At 37.7% G+C, this 25,826-nt stretch overlaps 2 protein-coding genes across 2 annotated transcripts; both read left to right on the top strand.

The window, feature by feature from the left end:
* The first annotated feature begins 3,703 nt into the window (after positions 1-3,703).
* LOC148735323 (polycystin-1-related protein-like) lies at positions 3,704-25,711 on the top strand. Its single transcript, XM_088752935.1, has 15 exons — positions 3,704-3,725; positions 4,342-4,518; positions 4,862-4,942; positions 6,149-6,237; positions 6,464-6,659; positions 7,191-7,256; positions 13,988-14,241; positions 14,727-14,867; positions 15,204-15,329; positions 16,913-17,101; positions 17,373-17,606; positions 18,050-18,682; positions 19,303-19,539; positions 20,602-21,831; positions 22,219-25,711. Exons 1-15 carry the CDS (start codon positions 3,704-3,706, stop codon positions 22,369-22,371), a joined length of 3,828 nt encoding a protein of 1,275 aa, XP_088609061.1. The 3' UTR covers positions 22,372-25,711.
* Positions 22,565-23,989, top strand: LOC148735324 (polycystin-2-like). The gene has a single exon (XM_088752936.1). The coding sequence runs from the start codon at positions 22,565-22,567 to the stop codon at positions 23,987-23,989; it is 1,425 nt and encodes a 474-aa protein (XP_088609062.1).
* Positions 25,712-25,826: the final 115 nt, after the last annotated feature.

Genomic DNA, 25,826 nt, shown 5'->3' on the forward strand with positions numbered 1-25,826 from the left:
TAAAAGCGCGAGAACGCGCGTGGAAATTGCTAAACTCACGAAAGCTATTGCATGAAAACAAGTCCGGTGACCCCTTCTTTTTATTGTTCCAATATGATAATAACGTCGAAAGGAATCATCAGAAAATAAACTAAAAAATTCTACGGAAGGAAATTTGCGATGTGTGAAAATTGCCCTTTCTGTAGATTTTCTGAAATCGTCCTCCGTAGAATTTTTTAAAAATCTTTGTACATTTTCCTTTTCAAGTGCCAAAAGCAATCACTGAAAAAAATCAGGGGGTCACCGTATTAGTTTTCGAATTATTTTAGCCACAAGCTAAAAATGCGTCTGATTAAGCCTATGGAAGCGTTGCCATGGAAACTGCTAGTGACGAAATGACACTTATTTTCGGATAACCAATGATTATGTAATTCAACCCCGTAAAAGTGTTCAACTGGCCATGGTCAGTCTTTCTGTTGTATTCTTTCAAAGTTACAAACCATCAAAAAGATGAAAACCGGTACGAGCCACCTAAAGAGCAAATGTGGCCAAAATATTGTGGCAACAGCCAAAAAATCGATTCGGCTCATATTCTCAAGTTAGGTAGGCCTCATGGTGAGACAAAACACTGCATACTTCGTTTGGCTGAATATCGATTTATTTTGGAGAAAATCGATAACAACTGAATTTCGCCAAATTGCCGCTTTTGAAGCTCAAAGTTTCAGACGAATCTCGGAGCGTCGCGCCACGAATTGACAACACTTGGACCGATAAAAAGTACCAAATCTTGAAAAGCAATATCAATACATGTCTTAAGGCAATTTGAGCAATTCTTGATCATTTATTTACACAATCTAATCAAATTTATCAGACCCTCTTCTAACAAGATTAAAAATAGGTCAAAAGCAGCCTGTTATTTAACTATGTGGTAAGTAAAATAATCGACTGAAAATCTGGCTTTTGGAAGGCGAAGTGTGGTTCTTTTCGATCTCCAAAGGATTTTTTGGGGTAATGATTCTGTGCGATTTAATCAAATTTTAAAGTTGGAGAAAATAAGCTTACTTGACGGTGCCGTCAGTTATTCGAAAATGTACATATTCACACGCAAACTCGATTGTTTCGCTTTTTACATCCAGTCTACAGCTTGTTTAACATATCATCTTACCGTTCATATTGCTGTATCACAAAAGGTTATTGCAGTCCTGAAATTGTTGTATCGCTCCCATACTAGCGATATAACTTGGCAGGATAGTCAACACCTATTGATACTGAGTTTACCAAGCGTATCACGGGGTTTCTCCATTTCCATTTCGTTGAAAAGGAGGCTGTAATTACTTCACGTAAGAGATCTTTGTTTAAATAGAGTCTTCAACCAAACCGCGGACCAAACGTTTGCGGAATTAATGTTGCTCGTTCAGAAACATGTTACTCGTGTGCGGAATAACGCTAATTAATTCAAAATGAGGTCCACTGAAATCGACAACTCCGCAAAAATATTGGACTGTGAAGCACGTGGCTACAGGAACTATTGTCGAGTGCTACATATAGGAAACAGGAGCAAACAATTATTTAACTCCGATCCTATTGAGTTAAATTTTTATTTAGTGAATTATTGTCAATCAACCCTTTATTTAAACACGTGACACCTAGGAGTACAGAAGTTCTCGTTAAAACGTGTACGTGTATATACAATTAGAAATAAAACATAATTTCTGTAAGAATACAAATAACAAATAGATCTATTAAATAACTAAAAACAGTATCGAAGATCATAGACAGGAGCTATCAAAAAAAATTTACAATATTAACAATGTTAACAATAACAACATTTACAATCACTACCGCTAAGCCATTTGGGCTTTAAGAGAACGCTTGAATGAAACAATATCTTGAGATTCTCTGAGTTTAGGGGGAAGCGCATTCCAAAGTTTACTAGCTAAAAATGAAATTGACCGATGTAAAAACTCAAGATTAAAAGAAGGTAAATCTAGCCTTGTACTGAGCCCACTTAAACTATACGGTACATTTCTAAAATTAAAAAAATCACTTATATAAGGTGCCCCCTTATCATGCAAGCACATATATAGCATAACTAACGATTGAAATTGTCTACGAATCTCCAAGGACTTAATGTCGGCCAACTTGAGGAGGAAGTCGTACGACACAGACCTCGAGAAGCCTAATATAGTTCTTAATATAAAGTAATTAGTTGTCTCTATTTTAGTAGTCTCCGCGTTACCTACTCCCAGTAAAAGGGGACTACAGTACTCAAGATGAGGGAGAACATAGGCCTTGTATAAACGAACTAACACGTCCTTAGAAATAAACTTACGTATTCTCTGCAAAGCTGAAGCCTTTGCGCATCCCTTATTCAGCTGCTACTTTATGTTCGCTTTAAATGTTAATTTGCTATCCACGACCACCCCTAGGATTTTGAGTGTATCCTTTGTATGGACATTAGAATCATTAAGATGGAAATCATACTGGTATGAAGATGGGCCAATAGCGATAGCTTGCGTTTTGGCGGCATTAATCTGTAAAAAATTCATTGAGAACCATCTCGATAGAACGCTCAGATCAGAGTTAATTATGTACTGCAAGACTGTTGGTGAGACATCAGAGGCGTAATGAGTAGTGTCGTCAGCGTATAGCCTCAAGGACGTATTAGTAATAAAATACTTAGGATCATTAACATACAAATTAAGTAAGAGTGGACCCAACAGGGACCCCTGTGGTACACCAGTTTTAACGGTTCTCCACGAAGAATATACACCATCAAGTTTGACCCTCTGTCTCTGTCCAATAAGGTAAGCGGTCATAATTTCCAGCGCATCATGCGTACAACCATATACCTTTAATTTAGCTAGGAGAAGCGGGTGACAAAACAGAGTCAAAAGCTTTACTTAAGTCGATAGCCACCGCTGCAACAGCTTCTCTTCTGTCAAGACAGGCTCTCCAATCTTCAGTCAATTTCAACTAGGCCGTGCAACACGAGTGACCCTTGAGAAAGCCAGACAGATTCGGTGAGAGCCGCCAATAAAAGGCTTCATAGATTTGATCGAACAACACCTTCTCATATAATTTCGATAAGGAAGTCAGAACAGAAACTGGACGATAACAGGTCTTATTCGTCATACTTTCCTTCTTGAAAACAGGAACAACGTCACTGCTTTTCCAAACTATTGGCCATTGGCGATTGGTAATAAAATAATTGATTAAACGGGTAACCGGCTCAGCAATAACAGGTGAGGATAAACGAAGTAGCCTCTGAGATATTTTATCGCAACAAACAGCCTTGCGAGGGTCAAGAGTATCCAAAATTTTCCTTATGTAGCCAACATCAACTGGGACGAGGTCAAAAACATCATCACAAGTTTTCTCAGCAATTACTTTAATACTAGGACGATCAACAAACTCAACCATTTTCTTACTGTCACCATCGTTTGATAAAGTTCATTTTAGGACAAAAAGGACGAAACGTAAACCTAGTTCGGTGATTAAAATTACTGCTTGCTACAATATTACTGTATTTTACTGTTGATAAGATTTCAACTTCCCTGCACTCTTACTTAATTTTCTTCGGTTGACAGTATGTTGTTTTAAAAATGAGTTATAGTCAAATCTATTTAATGAAATTCAGAGGGGTGTTTTGATCGTTAATCGCTGATACCACACTGAGTATCTATAAACACTTGGGGCTTTGTGTGAGAAGGAACCGGTCGAGATGACAATTGCCTTGAATAGAGGTCAGGATTTAAAATGACCTATCAGTATTTTTTAAGACACTGAAAGATTGAATCGTATTTGTTTTCTCTTCCTTACTATTTTAATCGCTATAGAAGTCAATGTTTGAATAAACGGTTGTAGGCACTCAGACCATTTTATCTTTTAATTCAATTCTTTGTCAATATATTTATAGCTTTAAATTTATTTTTGTTAATAGTTGCACTCTTACATATTTTAGCTGTTCGTTTATGTTATTTTTGTTATATTTTTAACATTGGTAGTTTTAAGGTTTGAACAATTCATTATTTACGAGGGCCACTGGTTTATCACCTGGTATATAGTTGTGTGTTTTTTTCATGGGCGTATAAAGTTTATGATCATTACTATTATCATTACTATTTTCATCATTCGCGTGTGAACGGATATATTTCCCTTTATCTTTTTATGTGTCTACAAGTTTCACTGGTTGCTTTTTCAAACTGGGAAATTTCGTGATAACCATAGGAGGGTCTAAGAATAGGCGTGACCTTTTGCCTACACTCCCACATTCGGAGTTATTTATGTTCACATTTTGCAAGTGACGATGATTTACTTCTTTTCAAATTAAGTTTTAATTGGTGGTTTACTAATTGCTAGGACTTGGACCTGGGGGATTAAAAAGAACTAACACGAACACCCCACTGGATACAAAATGTATACCAGGCGCAAGTCATGGAGGAAACGGAGGAAGAACAATGCAAAGCTACAAAATCTTTAGTTTGCCTAAACCGTATGACATAAACAACACAGCCTCTCTGTTAGGAGGAAGTGGAGGTGAGATAATTATTGTTTTCATTTGAAGGCAACTGTTCAAATGGGGCAAAATACTTAAATAACGACAGCACATCCATGTAGCCTATGAATTGCCGCAGATATCACTATTTCTGGTATCTATCAAGTAATAGTCGAGATATTTACTCTGCTTGTCATATAGATTTCCATGCGACAAGTTCGGGAACAGAAGCGAGTATTTCGATCATTAAACTTTATCAAACCAAAGAAATGTTTCAGTCCTGTTAAGAAGCGGAAAATGCTTGACTGCCTGATACATCCCGGCCAAAAAGTGCATGCATTGTTGTTATCTGACAATGAATTAATTCTTTTTTTTTTTATTCAGGTTCATGCTTGGAAAATCCAGGAAGCGTTTCTGGTGGAGGAGCTTTGGAACTTGTGGCTGAGAATGGAGCGATAATCATAGGTAAAGGTCGAGTAAAGTCCTTTGATCGATCCATGGCCGATCGTGTTAACTTAATTCAATTTTTACAAAAATTGTTACGTTCTGACAATAGTAAGACCATGTCCAAAAGTGTCATCAAGATAAGTTGAATTTGTTATCCGCGACTCAATCGATGTGATTAACTTGACACATACGTGGTAAAGTTATTCTTTTTGTAAAGAATTTATCCACTGATACCCAGACAAAGTGCTCGGTTATTTCGAAAGAACTAGACGACGTAATTTTTTTTATTAAGTAACTGACTCGACATCGACAGCAAAATCTCGTAAAAATTTTGATCAGGCCAACCATCCAATCCACAACAACACCATCCGTAAATACATTGTTTGTTTGCCCTTTAAACTGTCCCGTCAAAGTTAAATGTTGGAGAAAAGTTTACTTTACCGAAGTTTCGTCTTCCTAAATTTAATCAGTGCAATGAGATGGACACTCATCATATTCTTTTTTCATTATTATTTCATAACTTCATAAACAGTGCAGCTCTCATGGGAAAAGTGTAATCGTTGGAAGAAAAGCGCTTTACACGAAGCCGAAATGATCACGGCTGCATAGTACTCAGTGCACTTAAAATTCATGGTAGTATCGTGCTCAACAAATGTCAAATTCGATATTTACAAAAAATCTTATTTTGACGTTAAAAATGTTCAGGCTGTAGACTTTCTTTCTATATGTATGTTGAAGTTCAAGAATTAGGAAACGATTCATCTTCCTAGTAACGGAAACTAATACACGCTATGCATAATGATAATTTGCTTAAGAAGCCTAGTAACAAGTTTGCACGAAAGCGAGGTCCGTCGGGCCACTGTGTTTTTGTTCCGTTCGGAGGCTTTTACCTTGGTTAACACAATATGAGCTCGGTTTCAAACAATCTAAAGCTTTCAGAAGCAGATATTCTTGGTTCATCACTAAGTGGGAGAGCTCCAGCTAATTTAAAAGTGCAAGAACTAAAATTCTGGCTAAAATGCAGAGGAGTTTGGGTCCTTTGGAAAGTTAAAGAATGAAACTTTGTTTCCTCTTCCATTCCGATAATCCTTGAAGGTACACTGAGGAACACAACAGTTCAAAGGCATTGATCGGAAGCCACGATTCCTCTTCCTTGATACGGAAATTAATGGTTATTCATTGTTTAAGCGGTGTTAACCGAAAGTGACATTGATTCAATTCTAGGTGCCCCTATTATAGCTGAAGCCCAAAATGACAACACAGGATGGTGTTCTGGGGGCTCAGGAGGAATTATTCGCCTCAACGCTTCTAGGGTCAGTAGCCTAAATTAAATGTAAACAGGTGTGGTTGCTGTCAAGGGACCTGATATATAAAATCGATGATAGAGTTCAGTTTTGTATGAAATAATTATTATGATATACGTAAGATACATCTAATTTCAATATTAATTCGAATTTCACACATTTTAAATTTACCACAATACTGTCTATTTTGTTTAGTGTTGAAACTCAACAAAAACTCTGCTATGATTAATCAAAGGTAATTATACAAGAAAACGGAAAACTCATTGTGGATGGAGGGAGCGGACAATATCTTGGGGCTGGCGGAGCAGGAGGAGTCATTCAGATAATAGCACCTGAAGGAGAGATTGCCGCTGGGACTTTATCGTTGAAACATGGTGTAACCAACCGTTGCGGTGAAATACCAGCAGAGGATGGCTATTTTCTCTTGGAAGGTAACCAAAGAAACACGTAAATAACCTATTTTAAAATATCTGAGATACTATCAAAGTTGGTAAAGTTAAGTTACACTTGTTGACTATGTATCAGTTAATTGATTAACCCGAAGTTGCCGGATAAAAAAGAACGTTTGTTTTATAAAGCGCATTTTAAGACCAATCCTAGGAATACATTTCTTGGTGAATATTCTCTGTGTCGATATTCAAATAGGTATAACCCCCTTTTCCTCCTACGTGTTTGATACCTGTACATGTCTGTATGGTCTAACATCGTTAAAGAACGTAGGTTATGATCCAAATATGACGCGCTGCTTTTTATAACGAACGCTGAAAAATGATACCCAATATAAATCCGATGTAGTCAGAAGTAAAATAAAGCTCACGGGGTATAAATCCAAAGAATTCAAAATGTAGCTCAAGACGGTAAAAATCGAAAGGATATGTTGATCGAACATTTGTGTACCTAGAAACTATTTTCATTAACAGCTTGAAGAAGCAACATAACGGGTAGCTTTTGTTTTCTTATAGCAAATGAAACTTTGGGAGCATATGAGAATAGAAAATTTTACAAGTGGCCATCAGAGGAACCAACAGGTTTGTTTGTGTAGGAGCAGCGTCTGTATGCTAAGTAAGAAGTGTACTCAACAAAACTTGTTAATCTTAGAAAATTACCGGCTTTCCACCTTATAGCCTGTGATCATCCCTTTATCATTAGTCCTGAGGCATGAGCATTTCTCCGCTTGCGAACAAATCTAAGGCCTTGAGTAAGGCGGGCCAGTGACAGGCCTGCATGGGATCTGTCACAACCAAAACAATATTTATCTGTGGCATTCATCGCGATTTGACATTTCAAATAATTTATGCGTCGATACATGGCTTGATCCACCAGTTACAATTTTTAAACGGATAGAGCATTAACAAACCCGAGAATATGAGCAAGGTACATTTGCAATTTTTTACGGCGTAATCTCTGGCTTCAAGGAAGGTCCTTATTGTCAGAGGAATGTTCTTGCTCTTCCTTAAGAGAAATCTTTATTGACTACCAAACGTTTTACAATATCTTTCATTGCTGACGACTCGACTAAAGCTAGCACATCGTCACAAATTAAACAAGCCAAACTGGTAGGCCTTTTAAAAGTAGTCATATCAAAATCTGATTGGCTAAACCTTGCATTGTCCCGCCATTTTTTTTCAATAGATAAAAACGTCGGATTTTATCGTTCGTTTTTACAGTTTGATGTCTTGGGGAAATCTCCTTTGATACTTTCGTGTCGTTGTTTAATTCAGTCGTGGGTAATTTTTGGAGACCCAGTGGCCGATGCACTGGACTCCGGGTCTAGAGTCTGGGTTCAACACTTGACCTGGTCAATATGTTCTGTTTTTGGGCTTTACTCTCATAGAGCCTCTCTCCACTCAGGAGTGTAAATGGGTACCGGCGAATGTCAGGGAAGCCTAATGAAATGCTGGGGGGGGGGGGTAACCTTGCAATGGATCAGGTATCCAGGGGGGAAGAGTAACACTGTTAGTCGCTTCATGCCAGAGGGAATCCAGGAAAAGTCCCGGCTGAGGGGGGGGGGGAGTCATCTTGGTAAGTTTGAACTTTCACAATTACAGTTGGCCGACATAATGAAAACAAATTCAGATTAAGACACTCGCACTCGAAATTTACCTCTATCGCGTGGTATTCGTCAAAATTAAATTTGAGGTTATTGTGAAAGTTCAAACTCATCAAGATGACAGTCTATTTACTCGTTTCTGAGTTTGGAATAAATAAGCCCGAGTAAATTTTTTCAAAGACTCACAAAATTGCACAACAGTCGGCCGACAGATATTCTGTGGAGGCGTTCTTCAATTTTACCATAGGTTCCAGTACAAATTTTACCCTTAGGGATAATACTCAGAAATAAAATTTGTCAAACGATTTTTTTGAACATTTCATACCAAGCTCTGTTTCGAGAACTACTGTAGAAAAAGATAGGTCACCCTACTTGCTAAAGAAATATGATTGCCAATGTTATTTCGTTCATGCCTGTACTTATCCCGTGCGTTATTTCATCGTTTCACAATACACCTTGCAGTAGCTGGAGGTAAGGTTTAAATAATAAGTTGTAAAAATACTTGATCTCATCTCCATATTTAAGCAATAAACCAAATTCTCTATCAGTTTACCGGCTAATAAACCGGGCACGACGTTGAGAGAACACGAGAAAAGCCTGTTAACCACTCGGCTACGCCTCTCGGCTTAACAAACTTTTCGAGAAATTTTGAAGTTCTTTCACTTTAAATGCACAGGAAAAAATAAACACTTAAGAGCTAGGAGTAACTTAAACCGCTTTTTCAATGTTCGAAAATAAAGACCTTCAACAAATTAAAATCTGGTTGTGTTTGTATATATCAGACTTCAAGAACATTGAATTGTTTTAACTTTTTATTTCATTTCTTCCTTTACCTCTCCCTTAAGTAAAGACGACTCTTTCTGGTTTTGACAAAGTCCAAAAATAAGGGTATTTTAAGAGGCCCAATATGACTAACCACTTCTAATCATTATTCCTACATGGGCAGTGAAAGCTATCACCGGACTTCCAAAATCAGTAATAAGATTTTGGGGCAACTGATTTCCTAACTCTTGCTGACGTGGTCTGTACCATCAAAATTCCGTAAATCACATCTTTATTTTATTAACTTAAAATAACTTGAAATTTACAAGAAATTTCCCAGAGAGTATCGTTTAAACATGAACGAGGAGAGAATCTTCGAATAGCGCAAGTTGATCCGTTTTTGAGAACTTTTTTTATATTTGGATTATTCTCGTGGCAACGCAACAGTTGATGATGAACATCAAAGGGCGCATATAGTCCAACCTTCTGACAAAAGAAATCTAGCAAGGAACTCGATGGTACATACATGTCTCTTGGGTGCCACAGTTGCAACTCTTGGCTTGACATCATTTGTTAGATGAGTAGCCATTATGCCAACAGAGTACCCGATTCGATTTGCTTTGTTGCCTTGTCGAAATATTAAACGCGGTGAGAGCTCTCGGAAAGATCGATCAAAATCATTTATCTTCTACTGCGTGAAACTTATCGATTTACATGATATGTGTTGGTGGCAAAGGGTTAATTTGATGCCCTGAAAGCTGATGTAAATCAAAAGGACAATCCGCCATCGTTGATCACATAGCGCCCGCAATTTTGTTCAGCGGTTCAGTGTTCAATTTTGTTCATGCTTTGTTTCTAGCCCAAAAAATTTAAAATGTAACAAAGATTTACGGCTACCAGAATATTTGACTTGTTATTTGTTAAGCTTGAGATGGTTGCTGTTCACGGAAAAACAAATAAGCCGGTGATATATTAGTCTCCTCTCAGCACTAGGAAAAAGAAAATGGTTGAAAAACTGACACGTACATAGAAATCACTTACGTATTTTATCTGAGATTTTCTTCATACATTTGACATGTAATCTCTTGCTATCTACCATCATATCTGGCCTCGGAGTGCATAATATATTCCGGCAGCCTCTTTGCCTCGGCCACATCAGTTCTAACTGATTATATAGCATTCAAAAACTCATTAATAATTCATGAGCTGATTAGCCTATCATACGAGACAAATCGATCACATGTATGAACCTTTATAGCCGGTATAGAATGATCATTCTGAAAAGCCCGGAAAGGGTTTTGATTTCGGTCTCGGGGGAAATCGGGGTACAATTCATAAACAACGAAATCATCACTGAATTATTAATGAAATTATGATTACTGTGATCTTTATATAAAGAACACTAGAGATCTTTATATAAAGATCACGTTAATTATAATACCAAATTATTCCCCAAAAGGCAGCGTACAAAACAACCGCAGTAAACAACAGAGTTTATTTTCCTGATAAATTCTTGTTAGAACACAAATTCGTTCTTTTACAATTTCCCATTGTTCACAAAATTAATTGTGCAGTTTTGAATACTCTCAACTTCAGCTCTAAATCCTATTTCCTCCAAGTTGGCGTCTTTATTTCTTCTTGAACTTTGCCACTCGCCAAAATTTTGTAAGCCCACTTCGTGGCATACCGAGTAGCCCTTGGAACACAACTATCCAAGCTATCTATCGGCAAGAGTTCCATATGACCCCATACATTAATTATGCACTGAGAGTGTTGCAAAGAAACCTTTATATTTATTCTTTATGAAATGAATGCATAATTAATGTATAGGGTTATATGGAACTCTTTCCAATCTTTCTCTTCCTTCGCATTTTTTGGTTCTCGAAACCCGCGTTTGGGCGGCATTTCAAACAAAAGCTTTCTGAACTTTAACAGCAGGCGAACAAGGAGCACTTTTCCCCTCTGTATGTAATTAACTTTTAATGCGTTCAAATCACGTTTAGAAAAATCCCTAGAGAGGCACGGGATTTTTGGAAGCTATTTAATGCATTAATATTATGTTTGGAAAAATCCCTAGAGACGCACGGGTCTTTGAAGCTATTTAAAAAACTCGCAGCACGTGTTTTATCGGGTCTAAAAACACACGGCTACGCCTCGTGTTTTCAAACCCGATAAACTGACTGCTGCTCGTTTTTTAAATAGTACTACAAGGTCGACCACTGAATAATATTGCCGGCTTGGTAAAGGATGGCGGGGCGTTGATCATGTAGACGGAGAAACTGTGAGAATTACGAGTTACGAGTTACGGGAAAATTTAGTGGTTTTTCCGTATGGTTGTTTAAGCATATTTATTCGTTGTTTTCATTATTCTAGAATTCTCAGTTCATGCGAGTTTCTTTCGTTTCAGTGAGTCAAAGAAAATATAGAAAAGCCACAGTAGTTTTTGGAAATAGATTTTCCATTGTTACTTTGTTTTCATTGTGCAGCTGCCTATTGGTACTTTTCTTGTTCAATTCTAGTGAAATTTTAGGTGATAAATGTCTTTCTGGCAAAATTAGTTCTCTTGGTAGTTGGTAGCTGAGTTTCTACTCGTAACTTCAATCTCCTTTCATGCGACCAAACTTAACACCAACCTTGCTAAGATTAGCAGAAACTTTCAATTGTATTTTTCGTTTTATTTCATAAGGTGCTCTGTTGTAATTACCATGGGTATATTTTCAATATCAAAGCTGTGAATCTCAGCAAGGTTTGCTATTTTTAATGGCCTTAAGTTTATTGAACCTGCTCTTTCATTTTCGGCATATGAGTATTTCAATATAGATCGTTTAGCTTCAAATGGAACCACGTGCTCGATAGTACCAAAGTAAGTACATTTTAAAGCTTTGTTGATTACATCGCGATTACATCCTCGATTACCAACTTGAGTACACTAGAGGTCATGTCAGTTGTTCGCCTGACCTAGAACAAAAGTTACTGTGAAACCAAAAGATTGTCTCGTCCTTGACGTCCGTACAAGCCCGCTCGAAGAGGTCGCCTTACCATTCTCGGTACCGAGTCGCTCTACAAAGCTAGTTCCCCACGTTGTTGTTGCGGACCCAATAAAAATATTAATAAATATAAAAACTATCGTCACAGCAATATTATTTTCCTCATGTCAATAAAAGCGTTAGTTCTGTAATGCAAGTAAGCCAAAAATGTTTGGCCATCTTTAAGCGTTAGAGGCGGAATATTAAGAACGCATATAAGCTAAAGAGCAATAATTCTGCTGATTGGAGGATAACTTTAACCTTCTACTTTATTATATGCATGTTTTCATTTTAATACTTTGGTGTTCTTTAGGCTGAGAGATGTTTAGATATGCTCTTTGCTCACCAGCTAGCCGTGCGTAGTTAATGGCACAGCTGATCAATTTGAATGTTTAAGCTCCATTTCCACAACAACATGATTATAAAAGGCATCGGTAGTAATATATAGTTATAACGTGAACTGAGACTCGGGATGTTATATAAAAAAAATGACTGACTTCGCGAGCGGGTAACAATCTAAAAAATCTTGCCATCTGATTGGTTCCAAGAGCGGGCAGTATTCTCCCATCCGGCCCGTTTTCAGCAAGCGGTATCCGTTTTGTGTTGAGTCACTTTGGAGAACATCTCTAGCATCGGCCGTAGGCCTCGAGCGGTATCCAAGACCTCGGACACAGTTTTTTCCCGATACGGACCTCCCGTATGGTAAACAACAAATACATATATTTGATGATAGACGAGTCAAAATACAGAACTTCTAATTGAGGTCCTATAGTTCTTTACCTTTTTTCCTTTTGAACTATTAAAGTATGGTATTGAGCTATTAAGTTATTAAGCTATTGAGTTATTAAGTTATTAAGCTATTGAGCTATTAAGTTATTAAGCTATTGAGCTATTAAGTTATTAAGCTATTGAGCTATTAAGTTATTAAGCTATTGAGCTATTAAGTTATTAAGCGATTGATCTATTAAGTTATTAAGCTATTGAGCTATTGATCTATTAAGTTATTAAGCTATTGAGCTATTGAACTATTAAGTTATTAAGCTATTGAGCTATTGATCTATTAAGTTATTAAGCTATTGAGCTATTAAGTTATTAAGCTATTGAGCTATTAAGTTATTAAGCGATTGATCTATTAAGTTATTAAGCTATTGAGCTATTGAGCTATTAAGTTATTAAGCTATTGATCTATTAAGTTATTAAGCTATTGAGCTATTAAGTTATTAAGCTATTGAGCTATTAAGTTATTAAGCTATTGAGCTATTAAGTTATTAAGCTATTGAGCTATTAAGTTATTAAGCTATTGAGCTATTAAGTTATTAAGCTATTGAGCTATTAAGTTATTAAGCTATTGAGCTATTAAGTTATTGAGCTATTGAGCTATTAAGTTATTAAGCTATTGAGCTATTAAGTTATTAAGCTATTGAGCTATTAAGTTATTAAGCTATTGAGATATTAAGTTATTAAGCTATTGAGCTATTAAGTTATTAAGCTATTAAGCTATTAAGTTATTAAGCTATTGAGCTATTAAGTTATTAAGCTATTGAGCTATTAAGTTATTAAGCTATTGAGCTATTAAGTTATTAAGCTATTGAGCTATTAAGTTATTAAGCTATTGAGCTATTAAGTTATTAAGCTATTGAGCTATTAAGTTATTAAGCTATTGAGCTATTAAGTTATTAAGCTATTGAGCTATTAAGTTATTAAGCTATTGAGCTATTAAGTTATTAAGCTATTGAGCTATTAAGTTATTAAGCTATTGAGCTATTAAGTTATTAAGCTATTGAGATATTAAGTTATTAAGCTATTGAGCTATTAAGTTATTAAGCTATTGATCTATTAAGTTATTAAGCTATTGAGTCAGCGAGAAGAGACAGCAGCGAGCATTCATGTTTTGTATTTCCCTTTCTATTGTCTTGATCAGAGTCGTGTAAAATTAAACCGAATGAAGGCCAAAGTCTTAACACGAGCTTCAAAATCACTTGCACTGGTGGAAATCCTCTTTATGATTTAAAATACCAGTTTGGCTACACTCTTCCAAATGGCCTACGCGTGGTACTATACGAAGGAAGTGACCGTAGCTATCATACGGTGTTAGTCAGCGGCATTTCTACGATAGAGGCTGTGATTATCAATGTCGGAGGAGCCAGAAGAGAGCGGTTTAGTTTGAACGTAAAGGTTGGTGGGTCTTTTTTTACAACTTGAGTGATATGCCTTTCAAGATTCCCACGAAGAAACGAAATTATAGATGCCTGGGCTGACATAAATTTGAACCTGTCTAATAATAAAATAAATAAATAATAATAATAAATACGTAAATTAAAGCCCCTTCTTAGGGGCTTTTTAGCCATAATGTAGACTAACTAAGTGCTTAAAAATCCCCACCGGTAGGAGGCAGACCAGTAGGCTATTTACAGAGCGCAGCCGAGGATTTGAACTCGGGGCAACCGAGAACAAATCCAGTGAGTGGCAGGGTAGAGGACTTGAACCCGGGACACCGGATTACAAGTCCAGCACCCTAACCACTCGGCCACGCCGCCCCCTCGTACAACGGCTTTGAAAGAGTTTAGGTTTTTTTTTAATTAGAATAAACTCCGTTCCATAAATCAGCTGAAGAAATTTTTTGAACTATTGAATATATTTGAAATGTTTACGCTGTTCAGGTTAAATCCACAACGTCAACTTGCGAAGACTGGATTGAGAAAATATATGAATACATAGGAAAGGGAAATAAAACTCTTGGAACATGGTTGGTGCTAGAAAGTTTACTTTCAATCAATGGAAGCGTTCAGAGATGTCCTCAGGTTGGTATATTAGTTTCAGCTTAAATTTCTGACGCGTACAGCTAATTTTCCCAGAAAAGACAAACTCCAACATCGGACCGATTGATACGTTCTTTTTTTTAGAATTGGTTTTTACTTACCAGTACTATCCTAGCTTGGAAGAAGTCCGAGCCCACCTAAGAGAGTGAACCAAAATTAGTTTCTTTCTTTAAATGATCATATTTCATACTCACACATTCCTGAGTAAGGTGGTTCTTGCTGGATTTTAGTGTATTAAAAACTCCAAATTGTCCCACGGTGTAATTTAGAAAATAAAGAATCGCTGCGACATAAACTCTATTTGTCTTGATTGCACAGCTGGAGGAGATTGTGCTTAATTTGACATTAGACATGACGATGGAAACTGCCCAGGATGTCCTTAGGGTTTCTTTACTTCTTGGCACTCTGTTGGGTGGAATGGAAGATCTCTCTACTTCTGCATTGGTGAGTTTCCCTATGCTTTGTATATCGTAAGTAATTTTACTTTCTAGCAATATCTTTGTTAATTTAAGCTTTTAGCTCGTTTGTTTAGATGGTACGATGAATTGTTAAACTTGAAATAGTAAGTTAATGTCAATAAGGAAAACACGTCGTCAACCAAACATTACCCTTCTAAATAATAAAGTAAGTTCATCTTAAAACTGACGTTTGCAATCCACATTGGCTAGTAAACCTGTGAGATGACCTTTCGTCTAATTTGAGATAATTCGTTTTCAAAAATTTGTGTTAGAGAGTCTTAAAGCTCATTTGCTGAATCTCCAAAAAATCATAGATGTTATTCCCAGTTAACTCAATGGATAGAGCGCTGGACTGATGTGCGGGAGGTCGAGGGTTCGAGCCCCGGCCGGACCAACACTCAAAGTCTTAAAACACGTGAGAAGAATATGCTACCTTTCTATATCAAGAAATGATTATTCTCTACAGAAGGCTAAAAGATTAGGAAAAAAGTTATTAGAAAATATTTAAACCAAACGGTTTTGGCTGTTTACCATCACAAGGGTTGAAAATGATGAGGCGTGAGTAGTCCAGTGGTCAGTGCGCTGGACTCTGGGTCAGATGGCCCGGGTTCAAGTCCTGGCTGGGGCTTGACGTTGTGTCCTTAAGCAAGACGCTTCACTCACATTGCTTCGTCTTCTCGGATAGGACGTAAAGCCGGAGGTCCCGTCTCCTGCACCTATCAATTAGTTAATTTCGGCAGGGGACGTTAAAGAACCCACATCACGAGATTACTGTGATGTGGTCTGGCCTGCTTACTGGAAATGGGGGGAGGGGGCATCTGTAAAATTTCTCCTTTATTAATTGTAAACTGCCTCCGGCAGTCTGGAAAAGTCCCTCGCACAATGTTGTAAAGCGCATTAGAGCATTTACATGGAAATGCGCTATAGAAATCGATCTATTTTATATTATTATTATTATTATTATTATTATTATAAAATGATGATGTAAACAGCCGAAAACGTCTAGTTTAAACATTTTTTAATAGTTTTTTTTCCTAATCTTTTAGCCTGGTATATAGAATATCTTTTATTAAGCGAACGTTATGGACAAGAAATGGTTAGACACCCTAGTCTTAAAATGATTGAGAAGAATTTGCAACCTTTCTATAACATCAAGAAATGGTTAGATATTCTAGTCTTCTCGGATAGGGACGAATAAACGGAGGTCCCGTCTCCTACAGGGTTAGGGGTAGGGGACGTTAATTTCCCATGCACGAGATTACTGTCCGATGGATGTCCTCCCCTGGGGTGGTTGCTGGGTGGGAATTGGCCCTGAAAAGCTCCCATGGGGAGTGGTCAATTAGTATCTGTATGTATGTATGTATGTATGTTATCAAAAGCCACCTGATGATTTTTCCGTGTTTGATCTGGAGCAATGAGCTCAGAGCTAAGTGTGATATTCAAAAAATTTATTTAGCCTGACTCGAAGAATTATATCCCACCATAAGTGCAAGTTATAAGTCTTCGCCGGTAATATCCAGGGTAAGGGCTTAAAAACTTTTCAGTGTATTTCTCACATCTCTTTTTCAGTTAAGAACTACAAATATTTTGAATAACATTGTGGAGAATGTCAGTGATGATATCAGAAGATCTGAATCAAGGCTCAATTCAAGCTTCGCAGCCTTAGTAGAGAACATTCTCTTCAACCTTGGAAAAGCACTTAAAATTGGATCAAAAAAGTCAAATTTTTCACACTACGACAGAACGGTATCGAACAAGGTTTGTTTGATATTAAGTTCCTTTCAAAAATGGTATAAACACATGATTAAGTGAGTAAACAAATTTTAGATGCCTAGGTTTTTAGAGTTTTCAAGACAGTAAGAGTGCCAACAGTTCTCTGTAATGAACAATACAACTCATCGACACTGCATGCTAGTCAAGTTTATCAGTCGCTTATTTCTTACAAACATAAATTTCAACACTGTGAGGTTTTGATACCTCGTATGGTATTATGGTTAAGAATTAGTTACGATTTCTCTTACATCCTCAGAATTTAAACGCCACAAAGACCCTTCTCTCCCTGAAGGATCAAATTCTTCGAGTACTACGCCTGTCATTGACAAATGCCACGCCGGGAAATTATACATTACATTCAAAATATTTGAGCATAACAGTTGTGTCTCTTCGTGGAGGTGAAGTGAATAACTTCACAATTGTTGCAGATGGAAGCAGTTTCATAATACCTGATCTAAAACCAAATGGAAAAATCATCTCGTTCCTGGAGGTAGGAGATAAGGTCACTTTTATACGTTGGATTTGTTACGTTAAGAAGGGACAAGGAATAAAACCCAGTAACTGACTTCATTCCCAAGGTCGTGCGAACCCGCAAAGCCAAAGATTTGGAGAACTGAAACACAGAATTTGCTTATCTAATGTCAATTATGTTGATTTATCATTACTTACCCGGCTCTGGGAAGGTAAGTTGTGCACTTAAGCGTTTAGGCGACAAAGAACAGTATCCAAGTTAATAGGCACAAAACAAAACCACGGTATAACCATATCCATTAATACTCCATTATCACCTTGCCCCTTAACTTTCAATCTACTTTTCTTCTTTGGGAGAGTGAGAAGACTTAGGAAGCTTAAAGCCTCATCCCATGGCAGTATTAATAGAGAAGGAGGCTTGGTGGAGCTCATTCATTTATCTTTTGCACCTTTCTTTTGTAGCTGTGGACTACTCCATTCAACCCTTTCACCTGGGACCAAACTAGCGAGAGGGTGACGTCACATGTTGCAGGGCTAGAAGTGAGAGACGATAAAGGAGACATTATAAACATGTCTGATCCCTCACGTGAAATCACCGTCATATTACCCCTTGCCGAGAAAGCTACTCACAATATATCAAAAGGGTCCACCAATTACCGTAAAATGATGATAAATCACATCATCGTTCAGCATGGGCAGTCCTTCGTTAATGTCTCCTTTTTGCCTCAAAGCAGCGACTTGGTCATCTCAAAAGTGAAATTGATTTCAGCCACAAATCAGAATTATTCAGAATGTGAAAACGTTAGGGACAAGTGGATCAAAAGAGGCCGCATACACTGCCACGGTAATGTTGCTGTATCGTTTAGGGCGATCAATCCCGGAAGGTACCGCGTTGATGCTATTTTTAGTATCAAAGAGAGAAACACGAGGAAAATGACTCAGTCGTCCAGACTGGAACGAGGCAAGGCTACCTGTATCACGATAAAAAAACCACCTGCAGTGAATGAAGTAAAATATATCCGTGTCCAAGTGAGTGAGTCAGCTTGCCTTTTCTGGGAAACAGAAACATCTGCTTGGAAAACTACAGGATGCAGGGTGAGGAAATAAGAATTAGCAATAAATCGCTTTGAAAAATGATGGATAATAAATGCGTTTATCGCTCTATAGATTCTATTACTGTCGACCTACCTGCGATCACGTTGAAAAACTAAGCTAAATGTACCTTTTCTTTCAACCTATAATCATATTTCCTACTCTTACTTGCTCATTTCTCTTTATCGATGTTATTTGTAAGAAACCATATTTGATGATATTTTAATTTAGGAAAGGGTGTAGAAGGGTATCTTTTTTGTTTTCTTTTGTTTTTTTCAAGTCAGTAAGTAATGTTTGGAAAAGTGAAGCTATGCAAGTAACAAAATTGCTTGAACAAGTTTTTGAGGCGATTGTAACTGTCACTGTGAACATGAAATGATGAAATCAAAGCAATGCTTACCCTCCGTCTTTTTTGTGGCGCCTCGAACCAAGTTTTATTTCATACGTAGCCACACTACTGGCTAGCGATTCGCGAGAGGTCTCATTACCAAACAACACAGCGTGGAGAAAGTTTACTTTGGTGTAATTCACTGTCTTTGTATTTGCATTTTTGATTCAGAAAGGAACACATCTATCGTAAAATTTGCCTTTACAACCACACTGACTATAGCTTTCTTTCAAAGGTTGCGGAGGTCATTGGCAATTCACGTTTGAAATGTGCCTGCAACCACTTGACGTCGTTTGGCGGAGCCTACCTGGTGCATCCAAATCACGTCAGTTTTTTCAAAACTTTAAGAGCGCTTCGTTCACCAGATGACGGCGGAAAGTTCCTCGTCCTTGTGATCCTGTTTGCAACTTTTCTTCTCCACCTGGTTGCGATCGTTTTCGCAAGAAGGGAAGACCGAAAAGATAAAGCCAAGGTTAATTGAAATGACGATTTTGACAATTAAAGAACTTGGCAAGATGTTGCTTTATGCAGCTATTTTTACGATTATTCTCTTTAGGATTTATTGGAAAATTATCTAATATGTTTCTCTAAACACGATGTAGTGAGACATAAGTCGCCAAAACAAGTTTGAAGCATGTGCTACTTTTTATTTTTTTAAGCAATTGCTCTTAAGAGATGTCACTAAAAATCAGACAAATTCACTAATCACCGGCAACAGTAAATAAAACTGAATTGGCTCATATTCTAGTATTACGTAGTTCTATAGGTAAAACAAAACAAGACATAAGAAGTTTGTTGAAAAATTCTTTTGTTTTCGAGAGAATTGATAATACTCAATTCACGCATAATTAGCTTCATTTGAAGGTCGAATTTAGCCCATTTTTGGAGGCCTCGTTCCTACTTGTAAAAGCAGTGAAAAACTTACTTATTCCACAGACTTTTGCCTCCCCAATGTTTCCACGAAAAGGCGGAATCACTATTTAAATTTCAAATAAAATAAGAGTTTTCTATCGATTTACTTAGGTGTCTTGTGAAAAGTAGGGTAGCTTCAAAAAATTACTTTTATATGCCGCTAAGTGAAATGAACGTTTTATATTTGAAATATGAGAAGTTGAAATGATAAACTTACAGTTTGTAGAGTTACTTTTCTGGGTTTGTTGTGCTGCCATGCATACGAGGGCTTTAAATTCATGGAAATTTCGCTCTTCCTAAAAATGGGCTAAATTCGACCTTCGAATGAAGCTAATTATGCGTGAATTGAGTTTCATCAATTTTTTCTAAAACAAAAGAATTTTTCAACAATCTACATATGTCTTGGTTTGTTTTACCTATAGGCTTACCTAATACTAGAATAAAAGCCAATTCGATTCATTGACTGTTGCCGGTGAATGTTTGATTTTTCGTGACAACCTCTCTGAGATAAGGATTGTTTTCCTACATGGTAACGGATGGCCCAGCACTAAGAAAAATCACCACACCCCAAATCCCGAGAGTCACTACGACAACTAAATTTACTTTAAACTTCTATTTTAAGGTGCAAGATTCAGAGCCCCCAGTGTTCTATCGAGCATCGGAGTCAGCTAATTGTCGTTACGAGTTGACCGTTAGGACTGGTGTCTGGTTAGGATCCGGTACAACCGCTAGCGTGTCCTTCATACTCTTTGGAGTCGAAGGAAGGAGCAGTACCCTCACCATCCAACAAGACTTCGATGCCGGGTTCCAGCCGAAGTTTGCAAGAGGAACTGAGCACAGGTTCGCTGCCATTTTAGACAAAGACCTTGGTGATATCTATAAACTTCACGTCAGCCATGATAACTCTGGTAATAATCCCTCTTGGTTTTTGGATTACATTAAGATTGTTCATACGGGGACCGACAAAAGTTGGAATTTCTCATTTGACACTTGGTTAAGCTTGGAGGATGAATCTCTATCAAATGAATGTATCCGGAGTCCTTCCAACGCTCAGGCCAACATAACAGATAGAGACTTGCGTGAAATGTTCTCCGATGGGCATCTCTGGATGTCGATCATAACCAAGACCCCTGGGAGTTGCTTCTCTAGAGTTCAGAGGATCTCATCATGCCTCTGTTTGCTCTTCTGTACAATGGCTGCCAATGCTATGTTCTATTCCTGGGGTAACCAGCCTTCTCAAACAATTAACCTTGGACCGCTTCGATTCTCAGCGCGACAAGCTATCACGAGCATTCAGAGTATCCTTCTCACCCTGCCGATTCACATAATCATAACATTGTTTAGGAAGGCTTCAGCAAGTCCTCACAATCGATTTTGGCGATGCTTGCTTTACTTGACGTGGGGCTTCCTTTGCCTAGTGACTGCCATGTCGGCGGGTTTGACTGTTTCCTACAGTCTCATATGGGGAAGCGAAAAAGGCCAAGAGTGGATCTCGTCAGTTTCCGTCTCCTTTTTTCAAGATATCTTTATATTGCAGCCCTTTAAATGCTTTCTGCTCGCTGGGCTGGCGTCAATGTTTTCAAAGTGCAGAGTTAGAAAGGTATCTTGCAGTCAACAGTCCTCTGGGAAAACTGCAGATCATAATCGAAGCTCAGCATCCATAAAGTCAGGTGAATTGTCGGCATCGAGGAGAAAGAGTGTGGCAATGGCTAGACGTCGCTTGATGAAAAGACAGACTCTCTTTTACATTTTCTTTCTTGTAGTCGTTGGTGTCCTTACGTACGGAAAGAGGGACTTTTCAAGATATCTGCTCTTCAAATCTTTGGCGGACCACACGGAAAGTTTTGAGGAAGTAAGGAGATGAGTTGATTGAAAATAACAACAATTCATGCATCCCTTGAGAAATTTATAACCAACAGCTACCGGCAAACTATCTACTGCAATTAGATATAACGCTCGGCATCGTTTATCCTTGTTATTGGCTGTCAAGTAGGGAGATCAGTAAAGATTCTGTTGGCAGGGATGAAAGATACCTTAATCAGTTTAGAAGAAATTAATATGTTAAGCAATAATTTTACTATGACATAGTATTGGAATGCACTCCCCTCCTATGAAACGATAACCAACAAAGACTTCCGGTATCATTGCATGTACATGAACCTAAAGTAATTATTACGCATGAGAAAATGATATCTTCTGTTTTGAGTTTGAGAACTCGTCTGCATCATTATTTTTGTAGGTGAAAGATGAAACTTCATTCTGGAACTGGATAAATGAGTCGTTGATCACATATCTTTACTCAAAAAATCAAGAAAGTAGTGAGCTGGCATCGACGGTGATTGGAATGGTGAGAATACGTCAGCTGAGAGTGAAAAAAGGTATACCTACTTAGACTTTTTGTCATTACTGAGTACATGGACAAATAGTAACGCTGAGTTCTAATTTTCTTCTTAGTTCCATGCCCAAACTGGTGGCAACACATCTGCTTGGAGTCCTACTCTCGCAAAAATGAATACAGAGAACCTTTTTATCCTAACAAGTCCGGAACTTCGCCGCTCCAGTTTAATCAGTGTCCAATTCCATGGATGTACAAAACAGGAAAGGAACTTGGATCTTCTTCAAAATGGGGCCGCCATGCTTGGTATGGTGGCGGTGGATATTTAGCAGAGCTGGGCTATGAAGAAGAAACTGCCCGTGCGATAACAAATCTACTGCAATCAGAAAGTTGGGTCGATCGTCAAACAAGAGCCATCGTCTTAGAGTTTTCCCTTTTAAATTCGAGGACCAACATTTTGGCTGTCTCGTCTTTCTTTGTCGAATTTCTCCCGACAGGCCAGGCAACGGTTAAAAGAAGCATCGATACCATCTCGTTATACAACACAGAACCCGTCCTACAGATTTTTCAAGGCATGTGCTTCGTGTTCTTTACAGCCATGGTTCTCTTCATGATCGGCGAAGCAATAGCTCAGATAGTTAGAAGGAGGTGGCGATACTTTTGCTCTTTTTGGTGTTTGCTTGATCTTGGTCATTTCGCAACATCCATTCTGCTCGCTGTATCAAGCTTCATGAAGTCTTATCTCATGACTATGATTGTGCTTAGGCTAAATGAAAACATATTTGCACGAACAAACTTTGAAACACCTCTCCTATGCGCAGAAGTTGAAAACAGTCTCCTCGCCATTCTCACTTTCCTAACAACGTTGAAGCTACTAAAGCTTACCTATTTTAATTTCTATACGCGGTTGTTCTCTTGTGCTCTTCGGATCTGGATGCACGACCTTCCCTCGTTCTGTCTAGTCTTATCGATCATATTTCTTGCATTCTTGCACACGGGCATTTTAGTTTTCGGTCCATCCATTGGCAGGTACTCGAGCTTTTGGCGGGCCTTCGCTTTCCAGTTAGAGATAACTCTTGGCAAAGTCAAGGCTCGGCCCATTAAGGAACTGGCTGAAGGTGTCCCAATTTTCGGACACGTTTTTGTAGTTTCGCTTCTTTTTAGCATTACCATAGTTTTAATGAACTTTTTTGTTTCCACCTTAAATGAGGCCCTTGCTGAAGCTAAGACTGCGGAGATGGATAAGGAAGCTGAACAGGTGGTGACTGATGGGCAGCCTGCGAACATAACTGTTGGAAAGGCTGATGGAACTAACGTTTTATTAGAGAATAAAGATAACGGGAGGAAAGCAGAAATAATCAGAGAAGGAGAGAGAACCGAAAGAGGGAGTCGCGCGATATTATTTGATAAAATTAGCAAGTGTCTCAAAAGCAAGGCTTTTGTTGATGAAATCAGTGAGCAGCTGAAGACCATTAATACCTTTCAGCTGCCCATACTGCGTTTAAAGGTAGATAAGGTTTGCAGACGTATCGAAAATGCCATTGCTGATGAAATCGATACTAGAGAGTCATCGACAGGCAATCAAAAGGGGAAAAGGAGGGTACATTTTGGAAACAGCGTTACAATACCGTTTACGCAGCACCGTTATGTCTTTCCACATCAGGAGGAACTCTGAGGAAACAATTTTTAGATACTTCGAAATCGTTTTGTCTGGGCGATTTATTGCGTCATTTTTCGTTCATGTCGCCTGTTGCGTGAGCTTTTTCAAATGCGTTTACATGGTTGAGATGAAGCACTGCGAACATTTTATTTGGCACTATTCTGATAAGGACTAAATAGAAGCGTAATTGGCTTTGATATTCCATTAACTCGTAAGCTACTTTAGATAGACAATCTGCCTGTAAATACGCGGGAAATTATTAAATAGAGTAAGCTTGGATAACACAAACAGTGTGGGAAAATTTAAGCTTTGGGGATTCCCCTCTTCAATTTTTATAAATACTTAATAATTTGTCCTGAGTATTCTGAAGCAGACTCCACCTCAACTGAGAAATATCATTTAGCCGAGAAGTAAAGATTACCTGCTCTGATGAAAGTTTAGTGAGATGAGATCGAAGAAAGGAATTCCATTGCTTACTTTCCGTATTATATTTCTAGGATGTTGTGAGTAAATCACATCACAGTAAGATCATGGCTCATGTATTACTGTGTCTGGGAATTTTGATAAGTTTCAAAACTGAGTAATCTGTGATGGATTTAGCAACAAACTATAGCTGAACTCAAGAAAACACGAAGAATAAGGATCCATGACAGAAATGGAAAATTAATGGATTATTTCCCAGAAAGCGTGGCGTAGGATGGGTGTAACTCATATTATTTAAAAGTTGCTGAATGAGGCATGATTTTTCCAAGTTAACATTAATTAGTAGCTAAGAACATTTACGATAGGTTAGTTCACCAAATTGAAACTGTAATTATGTTTCTGTGTTATCTTGGATCAGCGAAGAAAAGAATTCTGATTTTACAATCACTATTTGGCAGTATTTGGTATTTCTTTGCGGAGATGGAGCGCAACTTTGCCTTATCATCACCAATTTGTAGAAAGGTTGACGAGAAGTCCTGATTAGTGATATATTTAAGTCCAATCTGCGATTTGTATGAAAGTTATCTAACGTTTAAGCCCAGTAATTTGTTGTATGTCAATTTGGTAAGGTTTGGTAAGGTTTGGTAAGGTTTGGTAGTATTTTGAACCCAAAACAAACAATAAACCTTGACGATTGTAAATAGTTTTTTCTCCTTGGGAATGTCTTTCTCCTCGTTCTAATTTTTAAACTTGATTATCAAGGTAATCAAGCACGATTTGCTTTTTTCGTTGCTTGATATTCAGAATAAAGTGCCGCTACAGTCGTTCTAAAGTTCTGAGGAAGAAATTCGTTGATTAATCATTTGACTGTAATTAACTATTTGACAGCAGTATACTGTTTGTAAATCAGGGCATTAAAGAGATAAATAAATCATATATAGAATACAGCGAACCATTTAATAAATCTTTATACTAGGTTTGATTATATAGTAACAAGTCTATTAAGAGTAAAGACGCTGCGTCTTAGGGATTTATTTTGACCCTCTCTCAAAGTAGAATTCACAATTTTTATTTTAATTTTCCGAAAGTAAACTGTACCAAAAAAATTGAAAAAAAGGACTCTGAGCTTCTAACTTTCCACTCCAGAGTTGAATAAACTATGATAGAAGATTCTGAAATCTACCTATTTAATGATACTTGATACTCGATCAACGAACACTTTGGTTCAATTAAGGCTTCAATAGAGACATCAGAAATTGTTGTGGATCTTAGTCGTCCATAAGGAACAGTAATAAAGAAGTTTGCCCTTGGTTAGATCACTGAGATTAATGTTATTGGAAACTACTTTCAAAAAGTATTGATCAAAGAGAAAACTGTGGTAGAGAAGGAAAGAAAATTTTATCGAGAAGGAGAGAACTAGATATTAGCA

This window comes from Stylophora pistillata, chromosome 3 (genome assembly GCF_964205215.1).
Source record: "Stylophora pistillata chromosome 3, jaStyPist1.2, whole genome shotgun sequence".
Classification (NCBI taxonomy): domain Eukaryota; kingdom Metazoa; phylum Cnidaria; class Anthozoa; order Scleractinia; family Pocilloporidae; genus Stylophora; species Stylophora pistillata.